The sequence below is a fragment of the Salmo salar genome, chromosome 05 (genome assembly GCF_965601325.2).
Source record: "Salmo salar chromosome 05, fSalSal1, whole genome shotgun sequence".
Taxonomy (NCBI): domain Eukaryota; kingdom Metazoa; phylum Chordata; class Actinopteri; order Salmoniformes; family Salmonidae; genus Salmo; species Salmo salar.
This window is the reverse complement of record NC_138295.1, coordinates 9,794,824-9,808,789: the sequence shown is the minus strand read 5'-3', so window position 1 is coordinate 9,808,789 and position 13,966 is coordinate 9,794,824. Positions and strand designations below refer to the sequence as shown.

At 43.8% G+C, this 13,966-nt stretch overlaps 2 protein-coding genes across 3 annotated transcripts in view; both read left to right on the top strand.

Annotated features, from left to right (window-relative positions):
• LOC106604211 (histone-lysine N-methyltransferase, H3 lysine-36 specific-like) overlaps positions 1-4,408 on the top strand; it is a 36,548-nt gene extending 32,140 nt beyond the window's left edge. For both annotated transcript variants that reach the window (XM_014198656.3, XM_014198655.3), the window contains exon 20: positions 771-4,408. In XM_014198656.3, coding sequence (XP_014054131.2) covers positions 771-1,564 — 794 coding nt within the window. In that variant the 3' untranslated portion in view covers positions 1,565-4,408. The remainder of the gene's footprint in view (positions 1-770) is intronic.
• Positions 4,409-5,029: 621 nt separating this feature from the next.
• Positions 5,030-13,520, top strand: slu7 (SLU7 homolog, splicing factor). The gene is made up of 13 exons (XM_014198629.3): positions 5,030-5,188; positions 5,463-5,649; positions 5,886-6,039; positions 6,216-6,296; positions 6,510-6,743; positions 6,982-7,146; positions 7,315-7,412; positions 8,400-8,467; positions 9,946-10,085; positions 11,200-11,361; positions 11,631-11,735; positions 11,859-12,059; positions 12,174-13,520. Exons 2-13 carry the CDS (start codon positions 5,486-5,488, stop codon positions 12,357-12,359), a joined length of 1,758 nt encoding a protein of 585 aa, XP_014054104.1. The 5' UTR covers positions 5,030-5,188; positions 5,463-5,485; the 3' UTR covers positions 12,360-13,520.
• The last annotated feature ends 446 nt before the right edge of the window (positions 13,521-13,966 follow it).

The window sequence follows — 13,966 nt, the reverse complement described above, 5'->3', positions numbered from 1 at the left end:
ACGCTATGCCTTTTGTATTGTCTATTTTTAGTTGAATCCTTGATTGAATTTAAACAATATCTGTTGATGACTTCCCTAATGCTATGTAGGCCTAAATAGATAAATAATGGTCACATTTAATTTGCTCTGTTAAACCTACCGTTTGGAATGACTTCAATAGCAACAGTGAATCTATTTTGTTTTTAAGTGGAGATCTTTCTAAGATCATTCTCACGATAGCACATTGGTAATAGTCAGTAACAAACAACATAGCTGGGTTTGGTTAAAACCCTGGATGAGAGACCAAAGGGTAGCTGTAGATGAAACAATTCTCCAGTAGGAGGTGCTGCCGAGCCTATAGTTTTTTTTCTTTGGATAGTTGATATAACGTTGAAGAACTGACGTTGTTTTAAAGGTACAAATTCAACATATTTTATACAAGGTTTGTCTAAGTTGAAATGTGGTTACCATGATGACATAATCCTGTGGATGAAATGTCACCCTGAAAACATTTTTTCATTGACTACTTTTTTCAAATCCAATGTATTTTATCCATAGATTCCACGTCACAATACGCTAATAAATGACGCTGAAACAATGTTGATTCAACCAGATTGTGCCCAGTGGGTCAGATTGATTTAGTACATCGGAGAAGGAAAGAAATTGTACTAGTAGTTTTAGCTTTTGTTCAATCCTCAAAGCTGGAGTTTCCTGAAGGAGCGTAAGGATCTGTACTACATGAATGTGTCTGATGATCTCTGTTGTAGCAGTGATTCTGTGTCTATTCTAAGGCCGTTGGGAGTGCCCCTGGCACCAGTGTGACATCTGCGGTCATGAGGCGGCCTCCTTCTGTGAGATGTGTCCCAGCTCCTTCTGCAAGCAGCACCGTGAGGGCTTGCTCTTCATCTCTAAGATAGACGGGCGACTCGCCTGCAACGATCACGACCCCTGTGGACCCGAGCCCCTGGAACCAGGGGAGATCAGGGAGTACGTACCTCCTGGGGGCATGCCTCTCCCTCACCTCCTCACCCACCCCCAGGGTCTGGTCACACCCAGGCCTGGTTCCACCACTGCTGGTTCTATCTCCTCCACGGTTGCCCCAGGCCTGGCACAGGACTCGCTACTGCCCCCTACAGGGAGCCTGTTCCTCAACACCTCCCAGTCCTCCAACACTTTCTCATACGGACCACCTAGCAGTCCCTACATGTCTGATAGTCAAATACTGCACTTCTCCCCTCCTTCTCCCCCCTCCTCCTACAAGGACGAGAAAGAGGAGGAGGATGGAGAGCTGGAAGACGGACAGGTGGGTGGAATAGAAGAGGACGTGGAGGAGGAAGAAGGAGAGGAAGAGGAGGAGGAGGAGGAAGGAGAGGACGAGGAGGAAGAAGAGGCGATGGAGGTATTTGAGGATGAGGAGGAGGAAGAAGAAGATGAGCAGTATGAGGGCGGACTAGGAGAGGAGGAGGAGGAAGGGGGAGATGTGTATGATACCTGGGGGGACTACATGGAGGAGGAGCCAGACGATGAGGGGGAGGTAGAGGGAGAGGAGGAGGAGTGGGGGAGGGTGGAGGACGAAGAGAAATGAACTCCGTTTACATCCCTCCCCCTTGTGTCTTCCATTCCTTCTTAGATCTATCCATCTCTACAAAAATACTGTTTCTCTAGCTCTCATCTCACTAGAGTGACATTCAGATGGACAGACAATGAGAGACAGAGAAAGACAGAGAGAGACAGAGAGAGAGAGATTGTCCTGGTGGTACCAAGTGAAATACGAAGCTGCCTTTGTGTTCGTACTGCATAGCCTTCCTATCCCCAGCACAGCACAGCATAGCACAGTGTGGACTGGACTGGACTAACGTTGTGTAAGGGATAGGAAGTGGTGCTAAGGGGCTGGGAGGACTGCTCCGGTCAGCCTCTGGTCCTTCTGTTGATATGTTATTAGTGTCTGGTGCTGTTTTTCTTCCTCTCAAAAAAGTTGTTTACATTTTTGTTCTTGCTTTTTTTTACAATTGGAAAACAAAAAAGGATGGCCAACCTCACTCAGCCACACCCTGCCTACACCGGCCATGTTGCAAAATAAATGTACAAATACATGTTATTCAATCATTTCATCCACACTGCTCACACACGTCAACTAACCTCTTTGATTCCTAACTCTAAAATACAACTTGGTTATATTTGAGACACTCGATGCGCTGTAAGTCCCACATCTCTCATATCCTTTTTGGTTTTCATGAAGATACAACCCAACATGGTTGCTTGAAAGGAGAAACCTGGAGATATTAATCAAAGATAGCTTGGTTTCCCTTTTTATCTGTGGATTATTCGTTGGAATGGAGCGACACACAGCTAAGAATGGGACCACACGCATGGGCTCCTGAGTGGCTCAGCGGTCTAAGGCACTGCATCTCAGTGCTAGAGGCGTCACTACAGACCCCCTGGTTTGAATCCAAGCTGTATTACAACCGGCCGTGATTGGGAGTCCCATAGGGTGGCGCGCAATTGGCCCAGCATTGTCCAGGTTTGGCCGGTGTAGGCCGTCATTGTAAATAAGAAATTGTTCTTAACTGACTTGCCTAGTTAAATAAAGGTTACATTTTCTTTTCTTTTTACAAAATGATCAGGTAAAATAACAACCCAATGTTCATCTCCCAGGACAAACCGCTAACAACAGCTATCTAGCTTATTGTCCATGAATGTTTCACGTGTGTTTCAACCTGGCCCAAATGAATATAGTTGGATCACAGTTGGTTTTGTTATTTTAACCTGTGTGTCATGGCGTCTAGTCCGGTGTAGCCATGGTGTTAGATTTAGGAGCTCGACCAGTTATCAAGAATAATCAACGATATGCTCTCAATGATCACTGATTTTAAAAAGCCATAACCAACTACTGGTTTGGACTTATAACATTGTTACAAATCAACCCAATGTTGAAATCTAAAGTGCATCTCTTGTGAACGGTAAAGAAATCCCTTTTTGTCTACTGTAAAAGATTGTTGATAAAACTCTCAAAATCCCTGATTTAAGATCCCAGATTGTTTGTTCATTACATTAAGATGTTTATGGCTGGACAAACAGAAACATTCCAAGAGTTCAGAACATCACTCCTGTTAGTTGTGCGCACATCAATGTTTTGACCTCACTTTATGGCTTGTGTTACTGTTCCATCCACAGAATTAGAAGGAAATGAAACACATTCTAGTTCTATGATTCCATCATTAAAGGTCATTCACATGTCACATCTGGCAGGAGAATGTCTATTGTCTGTTTGGGAGATGACACAATGTATATTGTGAGTGAAAGTGATGTATGTTTGAGTGCACGCACATGTCTGCTGTTATAGAATCAAGCAATACTAGTCATGTATTAACTCATGGCCTAAAGAACAGTGCTTTTAGACTTTTTAAAGTAGAGTTTTATACCTCTGAATTGAGTGTTGTGGTGCTGTAAACATTTTAACAAAAAACCCTTAGTATAGACTCTTCATCGTCTGGCTGGAAGGCTGGTTGCTTGCATCACTAAAAGTCAGTTAACTGAAGAGCCAAGCAGAATGTCTCATGTTCTCTGTCATAAGTAATGTTGATTCATCGGGCAGCTTTTCCAACAGGGTGGTTTATCCATCACTCTGAAGCTGTGAAGTGTCCTGAAACATCTGTACATTTTAGAAAGGTTGTTCTGAGACTTTCAGTTCATAACTTTTGTGTAATGTTCTGCTGTATATGTTTTGCATTCAAACATGTAGCAGCACACTTCCAACGCACAAAACACACGGGTCCAGTTTGATTGGTTGCTGGTTATGTTAAATTCCATGAAATAACAATCCTTCCCATGAGTCTCATCCAACGTTTTTGAAATGAGAACACTTTGCTACATTTTCATGAATTTTAGAATTGGTTAAATTGATGTTTAGAATTAGAATGTCAACTATGAGAATCACTAGACAATTGGCCTTACAATCCTGAATATTCAGCCTTTTAAAATAATCAATTGGGTCCAACACATATCAACTAAATGAGAAAATTATGTACTGAATTCCCAAACAGAAGCACTACCATTTTTACATGGCTTGCCCATCAATGTGTCAACAACAAATCTTTCTGCCTCACTCTTGACATCTGGGGCAGATAAATATGTTTTTTTTTTTTTTGGCTAGTTTTGTATTTCTCAAACCAATATTATCTTTTTTTCTAATGTTTTTGTTTTATTTTTTCCATTGTGTGTTCTGTGATGATGTTTATGCCAACAGGTCTACTTCCAAGAGTTCTCTGGCCCCTCCTGTTTTTTTTAGAGAGCTGAAACACAACCATAGATTTTCTGAAGAAACGGGGGATATGTTTATTGATGCCATGTAGAGAAGACTCATGAACTGAACTGTACTGTACTCCTTTGTGTATAATAAATATTATAAGTAAAGTTTTACAATAGAAAATGTTGTTCTTGTCATTTTTTTTAAATCACTCACCAGTTGTCCACTTTTGAAAGAATATTTACTGATGAACTTATTTTACAATGACTATGAAATGAATCAAAGGACACGTGTCATAAACGTTCCTGTCGGTGGCGAACAAGTCATGGTCATACAACTGGCTCAGCGCAACGATGATAGATATACTGACAAGATGCATATCTCTCCGCCCGAACAATGGGAGTCGTTGTCCACGAAGCGACAGGACGTGCTGTCTAGCTCCCGCCTATCCTTTCTTTTTATTGGTGGAAACATCTCACTGTAATGCATGCATATTTTAGTATTCGATTAAGGTTGTTGACGTCAACCGCCTGTATTCAATGGGGAGAAACGCTATGCTACTATAGCCTCATATCATGAATATGCATAGCCATCCAGGGACAACGCCGATATAAAGTGTTTTCTCTCAAAGTTGCCGGGGAGTCACGTGTTGTACTTATAGCGGTACAAATGTAACAACTTAAAAAATACGAAACTTCTACTCGGTCAAATAAACCTCACGTAGTAAATAAGGCATTCATGTTTTGGTTGACCAAATTCGACCTCAATACAAAAAGTCCTTCCTTGGCCGGGGAAAATACGCCAGCCGCGGAGAGAGGCCGACGTTCCTCTTCCTCTCTGCCAGTGTATGACGTCACTTCCTGGTTTGTGAAATGGCGACGTTCATGTTGTAAACACAAGTCACGAAAGCCACGATTCCAGTCTACGTCTCTAAACGTATCTAATTTTGGTGATCCTGTCAAGGTAAGAAAAACATGCATTTGATCAGAGTGAGTTGTATGGTCTATTTTTGTCAGACCTTCGTCGCTTACTTGAATTATACATAGGGATGCACCAAAGTTAGCTAACCAGCCTGCCAGCGTGTTGGAAACCTTTGTTTTTGTCAATAACTTAAAGCCAGCTAGCTACACCATCAGCCCCGTATCCCTACATAAATCTGCATCATTTTATGAAAGCCACGTATTCGTTTAATAGTAGCTAGGTGACTGATCCAGCTTTGTGTCGTGTGCACTCCCAGCCGGTGACCCCATCACAGTAATCATGCCGGAGGAAGAAGAGGCAGCGACGGCTGCGACCAGCGCCGATGGGGTGGTGGGTCTGGAAGAACCCAAGAAGATGACCAGAGAGGATTGGAGGAAGAAGAAGGAGTTAGAGGAACAGAGAAAACTGGGAAATGCTCCTGCTGAGGTAGATGAAGAGGGAAAGTAAGTAAAATTAGCTGGACCAGTTCACATCAGAGTGGTCACACACACAGCCCAGAACTGGACCTCATCGTCTCTCTGTCGTCTGTTTGTATATAAAGAGCGAGAATCCTCTCTGTTTTCCAGTACTTTGGGCTAGCTAGTCATACCATTCCACACAGAAGAAACCAGCGGGCCAGTGGGTTCTCCTTTTGTGGAAGCATAGTGTGCTGACTAATTCTTCTTCCTCTTGTTTCCAGGGACATCAACCCTCACATTCCCCAGTACATCTCCTCAGTGCCCTGGTACATCGACCCTTCTAAGAGACCCACCTTAAAGCACCAGAGGCCCCAGGAGGAGAGGCAACAACAGTTCTCCTCCATCGAGGAGTGGTACAAGAGAGGGGTGCAAGAGGTGAGCAGATTCAGTGTTGTAATTCAGCTGTCTTCCATTGTAAAGCCTTAACTACAATAAATACTGTTGTGCATGTAGCAGTTAAAGCCACGAGCTGAGTTAAGGCATAATTCAGTTGTCTTCCGTTCTAAATCCTTAAACGTATGCCTGATCCCTGACCCTGTATCTCTCTGCAGAAAGCCATCAGCACCAAGTTCAGGAAGGGAGCTTGTGATAACTGCGGTGCCATGACACACAAGAAGAAGGACTGCTTGGAGGTGCTTACCACATTTAGTTTTATTGTCTGCAACCCAAGTGGCATCCTATTGCCTTTATAAAAAGTAGTGTACTATATAGGGAATAGGGTTCTGTTTGGATGTAGCCAGAGTATTATGTGCTTGGTTTGGAATCAATGATGATGCTCCACATCTATCTACCTATCCATATATATATCTATCCATTCATCCATCCCTATCCTTACCCCTTTCCAGCGGCCCAGAAAGGTGGGGGCAAAGTTCACAGGTAACGGCATGGCCCCCGACGAACACAGCCAGATCTCTCTGGATCTGGACTACGATGGGAAGAGGGACCGCTGGAACGGCTACGACCCTGAGGATCACATGCGTATTGTGGAGGAGTACGCCAAAGTAGACCAGGCCAAACAAACACTGAAATCTCAGAAACTCCATGAGGAGTTGGCTTCAGGGAAACTCACGGACCAAGCAGTAAGCCATCAGATTTTCTCACATAGCTGTGTTGAATACCACTTATTATTCTACACACTAAATATGTTGCTGAAGACTGCAAATACTGCATTAAATATTGGTCATTGGCACTTTATCCAAAATGAAATAAAATGCATTTGGTTGATTGGTTAATATCAATCTAGTAGGTAAATGCATGCTATATGCTTGTCAGTTTTCTGGTGGTGTGTGTTGATATACTCTTCTCTGTTTCCTGTAGAGCTCCTCAAGAAAGTGGGATGATGGCGAACGCACACAGGAGCAAAACAGTGAGGATGAGGATGAAGATAAGTACGCTGATGACATCGACATGCCGGGACAGAACTTTGACTCCAAGAGACGAATCACAGTCAGAAACCTGCGTATCAGAGAAGACATCGCTAAGGTGAGTCCAGTCATAAATGTTGAAGGTGTTTTGTGAGCCTTCCTACATTGGGCATCTCAATCTGTTTTTCCCCTCATCACCCATAGAAGTTACACATTTGTAATTATGACAAGTTTTGATGAAGAAGTATTTGTTAACTTATGCGTTTGTGTACTTTGCGCCCCGTAGTACTTGAGAAATCTGGATCCAGACTCGGCTTACTACGACCCCAAGACTCGAGCCATGAGAGAGAACCCCTACCAGAACACTGGCATGGTTCCTGAAGAGTAGGTTACAGTTCCTTTAACTATAGTGCTGAGCGACTAACCAACATGTAGGTTATTTTTTCAGTTTAAAAGAAATTGACAAAAGTTGGTTAAACTATTTGAATACCATTTAGTTCTTTTTTTGTGTGTGTGAGATCAATGCGATGATGACTTGGAATTAAATAATAAAGTCTTAAAATAAAATGTAATATACACAACAACTCTGGGGGCTCCCGAGTGGCGCAGCGGTCGAAGGCACTGCATCTCAGTGCTAGAGGCGTCACTACAGACCCTGGTTCGATTCCAGGCTGTATCACTACCGGCCGCGATTGGGAGTCCCATAGGGCGGCGCACAATTGGCCCAGCGTCGTCCGGGTTAGGGTTTGGCCGGGGTAGGCCGTCGTAGTAAATAAGAATTTGTTCTTAACTGACTTGCCTAGTTAAATAAAGGTTTACTAACATATTTCATTTACAAAAAAAAAAATGTATGTGAGTAAATGATGGTTAATAAGTGATAAGCAGTAATGAGCAGTCACTACCATCAGGGGACTTTATTCTGTGTTGTTACAGAATTAAACCCACATAATGCATAGTGCATTTAATGTGAGAAATGAAAAGTCGGTATTATTGTTTAATAATCAAAACCGAACCGACCTTAACAAGCACTAATCTCTCGGCACTATTTAGCTAATGACCCCCCATGAGTAAAACCCCTATCAGAACACTGGCATGGTGTCTGAACACTAGGTTACTATTCCTATAACTAACAGTCTAACTTCATGTCATGAATCTCTAATTACATATCATGAGTCTTAAACCATGTGTTGTGATTTTGTAATTACATGTTCCAAATCACTAAATACATGTCATGAATGCTGAAGTGAAAATGCTTATATTTTCTTTCACTGTGTCTTTGGGATGTGTCTGAAAGAATGCTTTGTCGTCGCTGAGAGATCTCCTAACTGTCTTCCTAAATGTGTGTCTGTCTGTGTCCTGTTTATTTGGCAGTGTGGGGTTCGCAGGAGACAACTTTGTACGTTACTCTGGAGACACCGTAACCATGGCTCAGACACAGCGTGAGTCAGTCTCTCTTTCCTGCCAACAACCCAACAGGGCTTTCTCTGAGGTTCTAAACACAGAGACCCAACATCGCAAGACGTCCGGGAACGCTTGCAAAGCATACTCGGCAGACCAAGGGGAAAATTCTTCCATAGTTGTTAATTTTCTCGATTTCTAAAGGCACAACCTAGACTTGAGCCAATGTCTTAAAGGGATACTTCCTGAATTTTGGCAATTAAGCCCTTTATCTACTTCCCCAGAGTCAGATGAACTTGTTGATACCATTTTTATTATCTGTGTCCATTATGAAGGAGGTCTAGAGGTAGTTTCGAGAGCCAATGTTAACTAGCGTCATGCTAGCTGTTCCCGTAGACATCCAGTCATTGAGCTAACGCTAGTTAGCAACTTCAAACTGCACGTATAGACAAAAATGGTATCCACAAGTTAATCTGACTCTGGGGAAGTAGATAAAGGGCTTCATTGCACAAATCCAGAATTATCCCTTTAAGTAACTGAACATGTTTTTAATCCAACCTCGACAAACTGACACATTTTCGTCAAAAATTAAGTTATATCGAGGTATTTCTATTGGACAATCAGTTTCTACATACACTATATATGCAAAAGTATGCGGACACCCCTTAAAACATGTGAATTCGGCTATTTCAGCCACACCCGTTGCTGACAGGTGTATAAAATTCAGCACACAGCCAAGCAATCTCCATAGACAAACATTGGCAGTAGAATGGTCTTACTGAAGAGCCGTCATAGGATGCCACCTTTCCAACAAGTCAGTTCGTTAAATTTCTGCCCTGCTAGAGCTGCCCCGGTCAACTGTAAGTGCTGTTATTAAGAAGTGGAAACGTCTAGGAGCAACAACGGCTCAGTCACGAAGTGGTAGGCCACACGAGCTCACAGAACGGGACCGCAGAGTGCTGAAGCATGTAGTACGTAAAAATAGTCTGTCCTTGGTTGCAATACTTACTACTGAGTTCCAAACTGCCTCTGGAAGCAACGTCAGCACAAGAACTGTTCGTCGGGAGCTTCATGAAATGGGTTTCCATGGCCGAGCAACCGCACACAAGCCTAAGATCACCATGCGCAAGCCAAGCATCGAGTGGTGTAAAGCTCACCAACGTTGGACTCTGGAGCAGTGGAAATGCGTTACAACATCTAGTGGAAAGCCTTCCCAGAAGAGTGGAGGCTTTTATAGCAGCAAAAGGGGGGACCAACTCCATATGAATGCCAGTGATTTTGGAATGAGATGTTCGACGAGCAGGTGTCCACATACTTTTGGTCATCTAGTGTATCTTCATATTAAACCATATTTGTTCATATTTTCTCCCATATTTCCCCACTTCTCATCTATTAGGCTCATAAAATGGTATCCATAGAGAGAGCATCCTAATGCCAGTATTCTTCATAGTTAGTCTAGCAAAGAGATTGTATGGAACTAAACATACTTCCTCCCCTCTCATCTCCTCCATCTCTCCAGTCTTTGCATGGGAGGCCTATGATAAGGGCTCTGAGGTGCACCTCCAAGCCGACCCCACCAAGCTGGAGCTGCTGCACCAGTCCTTCAAGGTCAAGAAGGAGGATTTCAAGGACAAACAGAAGGAGACTATCCTGGATAAGGTACAGAATAAATACACTACAATCCAGCCTCATTTTCAATGTAGATAAACTGCATGCAGAAAGTTGTGAAGCCCATAAAAGTGTCATCAATGTAATAAACATGATTTCAAGTTCCTCATACAGCAGGGTTTGGATTAATTCTACTTATTCAATTCCCCCTCCTTGTAAATTCTATTTAATTAAATTCTAATTCCAGGTCAGTCTTTAAATTGAGATAAATAAATTTGGGGTGACAGCGTAGCCTAGTGGTTAGAGCGTTGGACTAGTAACCGAAAGGTTGCAAGATCGAATCCGCGAGCTGACAAGGTACAAATCTGTCGTGCTACCCTTGAACAAGGCAGTTAACCCACTGTTCCTAGGCCGTCATTGTAAATAAGAATTTGTTCTTAACTGACTTGCCTAGTTAAATAAAGGTAAAAAAATAAATAATAATTCCAATGTTAGGTCAATTCCAATAATTCAATTCCCAATTCAATATTATCCCCAAAAATGTAAGCTTAAATAATTAAAAACAAATCCTACTGTCCATTTTTGATACTAAGTACATTAATTCCTTTAACTGGGAAATGTACAAATATTGAATTTCAATTCCAAAGATTAAATGTTTTCACAATTCCAATTCAAACAGTCCAAACAAGTCTAATTCAATTCTATAACTTAAAGATAGTTGAAATTGAATTCAATGTAAATTATTCACTTTGAGTGAATTAAATTGGAATTTCAAATTAAATTGGAATTGACCCCCAACCCTGTCATACATTAGTTAATGGTATAACTGTTTCATTCTTGTTTGTTTGTTGATGGTCCTATTGAAAAACTGTTACTCCTGTGTGTACTGACTGTTACTCCTGTGTGTACTGACTGTTACTCCTGTGTGTACTGACTGTTACTCCTGTGTGTACTGACTGTTACTCCTGTGTGTACTGACTGTTACTCCTGTGTGTACTGACTGTTACTCCTGTGTGTACTGACTGTTACTCCTGTGTGTACTGACTGTTACTCCTGTGTGTACTGACTGTTACTCCTGTGTGTACTGACTGTTACTCCTGTGTGTTCTGACTGTTACTCCTGTGTGTACTGACTGTTACTCCTGTGTGTTCTGACTGTGTCTCAGTACGGGGGTGAGGAGCACCTGGACGCCCCCCCCAGAGAGCTGCTGCTGGCCCAGACTGAGGACTACGTGGAGTACAGTCGTCACGGTGCCGTGCTGAAGGGACAGGAGAAGGCTGTGGCACGCTCCAAATACGAAGAGGACGTACTCATCCAGAACCACGCGGTGAGGCGTCTAGAACAGACTAACCCCGTAGAGATGAGTGCAGTCAGAACAGTCTCCGGTTAGACAGGAACCTTTGGAGTGTTCTTGAACGACCCTCTTGTGGAGGAGCACAGTGCTGGTGTTTTTAGAAGGACTTTGTCAGACAATAACAATTGGAGTGTTCAAGAACTGTGCCAACTAAAAAAGAGTAAAGGACAGTATTAAGGTTGTACAGTAGCATCTATTCAGATATGCATACTTACAGGGGTTTCTGGGTTTTTGCTTTGCAGTGTATCTGGGGGTCATACTGGAGAGAAGGCTGCTGGGGCTTTAAGTGCTGCCACTCCATGGTCAAACAGAGCTACTGCACAGGCGAGGCTGGCATCAAAACTACGGTCGGTATTCCACTAATCATCAGTCATGTTTGAGCCTTGGGTAATGTGATTTCCGTAGTCAATTATAAACACTCAAGTTTTTTTTACCCGGATGAGATGATTGACAGGTATCTCCCCCTATAGAGCTCCTCGGCCTGTGTTCCGTTTGAGGAGGGACTTGAGCAGGAGGAAGAGAAGGAGCCTAAGACTCTACTGGAGATGCACAGGGAGAAACTTAAAGAGAAGAAGAAGAAGAAAAAGAAGCAGAAGAAGAAGAAGCGCGGCTCAGACAGCAGCGACTCTGAGGAGGAAGATGAGGAGAAGAAGAAACAGAAACTGAACAAGGTGAACTTTGACTTCTTTGCTTTGATATGTGTCCGTGCCTGTGTGTTTATGTACATGTCAGTACACTCTCATCCTCCTACCTCCCCCTTACCCCCTACCTCCCTCTCGCCCCAGGCCCTGGCTGCAGAGGACGTGCGTCTGAAGCAGGTAGAGGAGATGATGAAGGTGGATGAGAGGAAGAGGAAGTACAACAGCCTGCAGGAGATCAAGGAGCCAACGGAGGAGGAGATGGAGGCCTTCAGGATGAAACGCTCCAGGGAAGACGACCCCATGGCCAACTTCCTGGAGCTGGGACAGTGATAAGAGGGATAGTGACAACCCCATACTCTATGCTCGCCCCTGCCTACAGTATACCCTCTACCATCTCCTCCCACCCCTGTACCCCTTCTCCTCCCACCTCTGTACCCTCTCCTATACCCCTACCCCCTGTACCCGTCTTCTCCCACCCCTGTACCCTACCCTCTACTCCCCTAAATCCCTTCCCTCCTCTCCTACCCCTACCCCTATCCTCTCCTAACCCCCTACCCTCTCCTACCTCTACCCTATCCTCTCCTATACTCCTACCTTGACCCTCTCCTCCTATCTCTACCCTATTCTCTCCTATATCCCTACCCTCTCCTCCTACCTCTACCCTATTCTCTCCTGTTCCCCTACCCTCTCCTACCTCGATCCCTACCCTCTCCCCATACCTCTACCCTATTCTCTCCTATAACCCTACCCTCTCCTTCTACCTCGAACCCTACCCTCTCCTCCTACCTCTACCCTATTCTCTCCAAACCCCCTACCCTCTCCTCCTACCTCTACCCTATTCTCTCCTATCCCCCTACCCTCTCCTACCTCGCCCCCTACCCTCTCCTCCTACCTCTACCCTATTCTCTCCTACCCCCTACCCTCTCCTCCTACCTCTACACTATTCTCTCCTAACCCCTACCCTCTCCTCCTACCTCTACCCTCTCCCCCCCATCCCCTACCCTCTCCTCCTACCTCTACCCTATTCTCTCCTACCCCCTACCCTCTCCTCCTACCTCTACACTATTCTCTCCTAACCCCTACCCTCTCCTCCTACCTCTACACTATTCTCTCCTACCCCCTACCCTCTCCTCCTACCTCTACCCTATTCTCTCCTAACCCCTACCCTCTCCTCCTACCTCTACCCTATTCTCTCCTAACCCCTACCCTCTCCTCCTACCTCTACCCTATTCTCTCCTACCCCCTACCCTCTCCTCCTACCTCTACCCTATTCTCTCCTACCCCCTACCCTCTCCTCCTACCTCCTCCTATCACACTCTGGAACCCAACCTCCTGTTCTTTGGTTAATGTTCTTACTCCTCAAGATCATGGTTGTCTTTTTATTATTAAGTCTATCAATGTGGTAGAATGTTATTTTCTTTCATATTTGTACATTTAGAATGAATTTTGAACTTTCAAACGACCGTTTATCCAATAAAAAGCATGACTTCCCTTGGTTCTCTTTTACGGGCATGATACACTAGCACAGGATGCCGCGCGGTGAAACACCGTTTCCCCATTCATTTCAATGGAAGGAAAGCGGAGAGGGCGGTGCGAAGGTGGCGAAAAAGTTACAACTTTTACCAACTTTGTGAAAATCACCAGCGGCGTCCGCTGAGCGATGACCAATCATATTGAGCGGTTTCCATGACGAATTTGAAGCTGTGCGACCCAAGGCAGGAGACTCTTCAGGGAAGATGGCTGACAAAAATACTAGGATGGAAGCAAATGTAAGTGATTATAACGAATCATGCCCCCCAAAAAAATACTGTTGAGAGGAATATGTTAGTTAATGTAGAGACAAACGATTATGCATATTTTTTAATCATGAAGTTAACTTACGAAAATCGCGATTTAGCAAGCTAGCTGACTAGCTAACATTAACCAGCTAGCTGGCT

Coding starts and splice junctions, on each gene's coding strand:
- slu7 (XM_014198629.3), top strand. CDS start 5,486: ATGCCGGAGGAAGAAGAGGCAGCGACGGCTGCGACCAGCGCCGATGGG. Junction 6,297..6,509: donor AGAAGAAGGACTGCTTGGAG/GTGCTTACCACA, acceptor ACCCCTTTCCAG/CGGCCCAGAAAGGTGGGGGC. Junction 12,060..12,173: donor AGAAACAGAAACTGAACAAG/GTGAACTTTGAC, acceptor CTCTCGCCCCAG/GCCCTGGCTGCAGAGGACGT.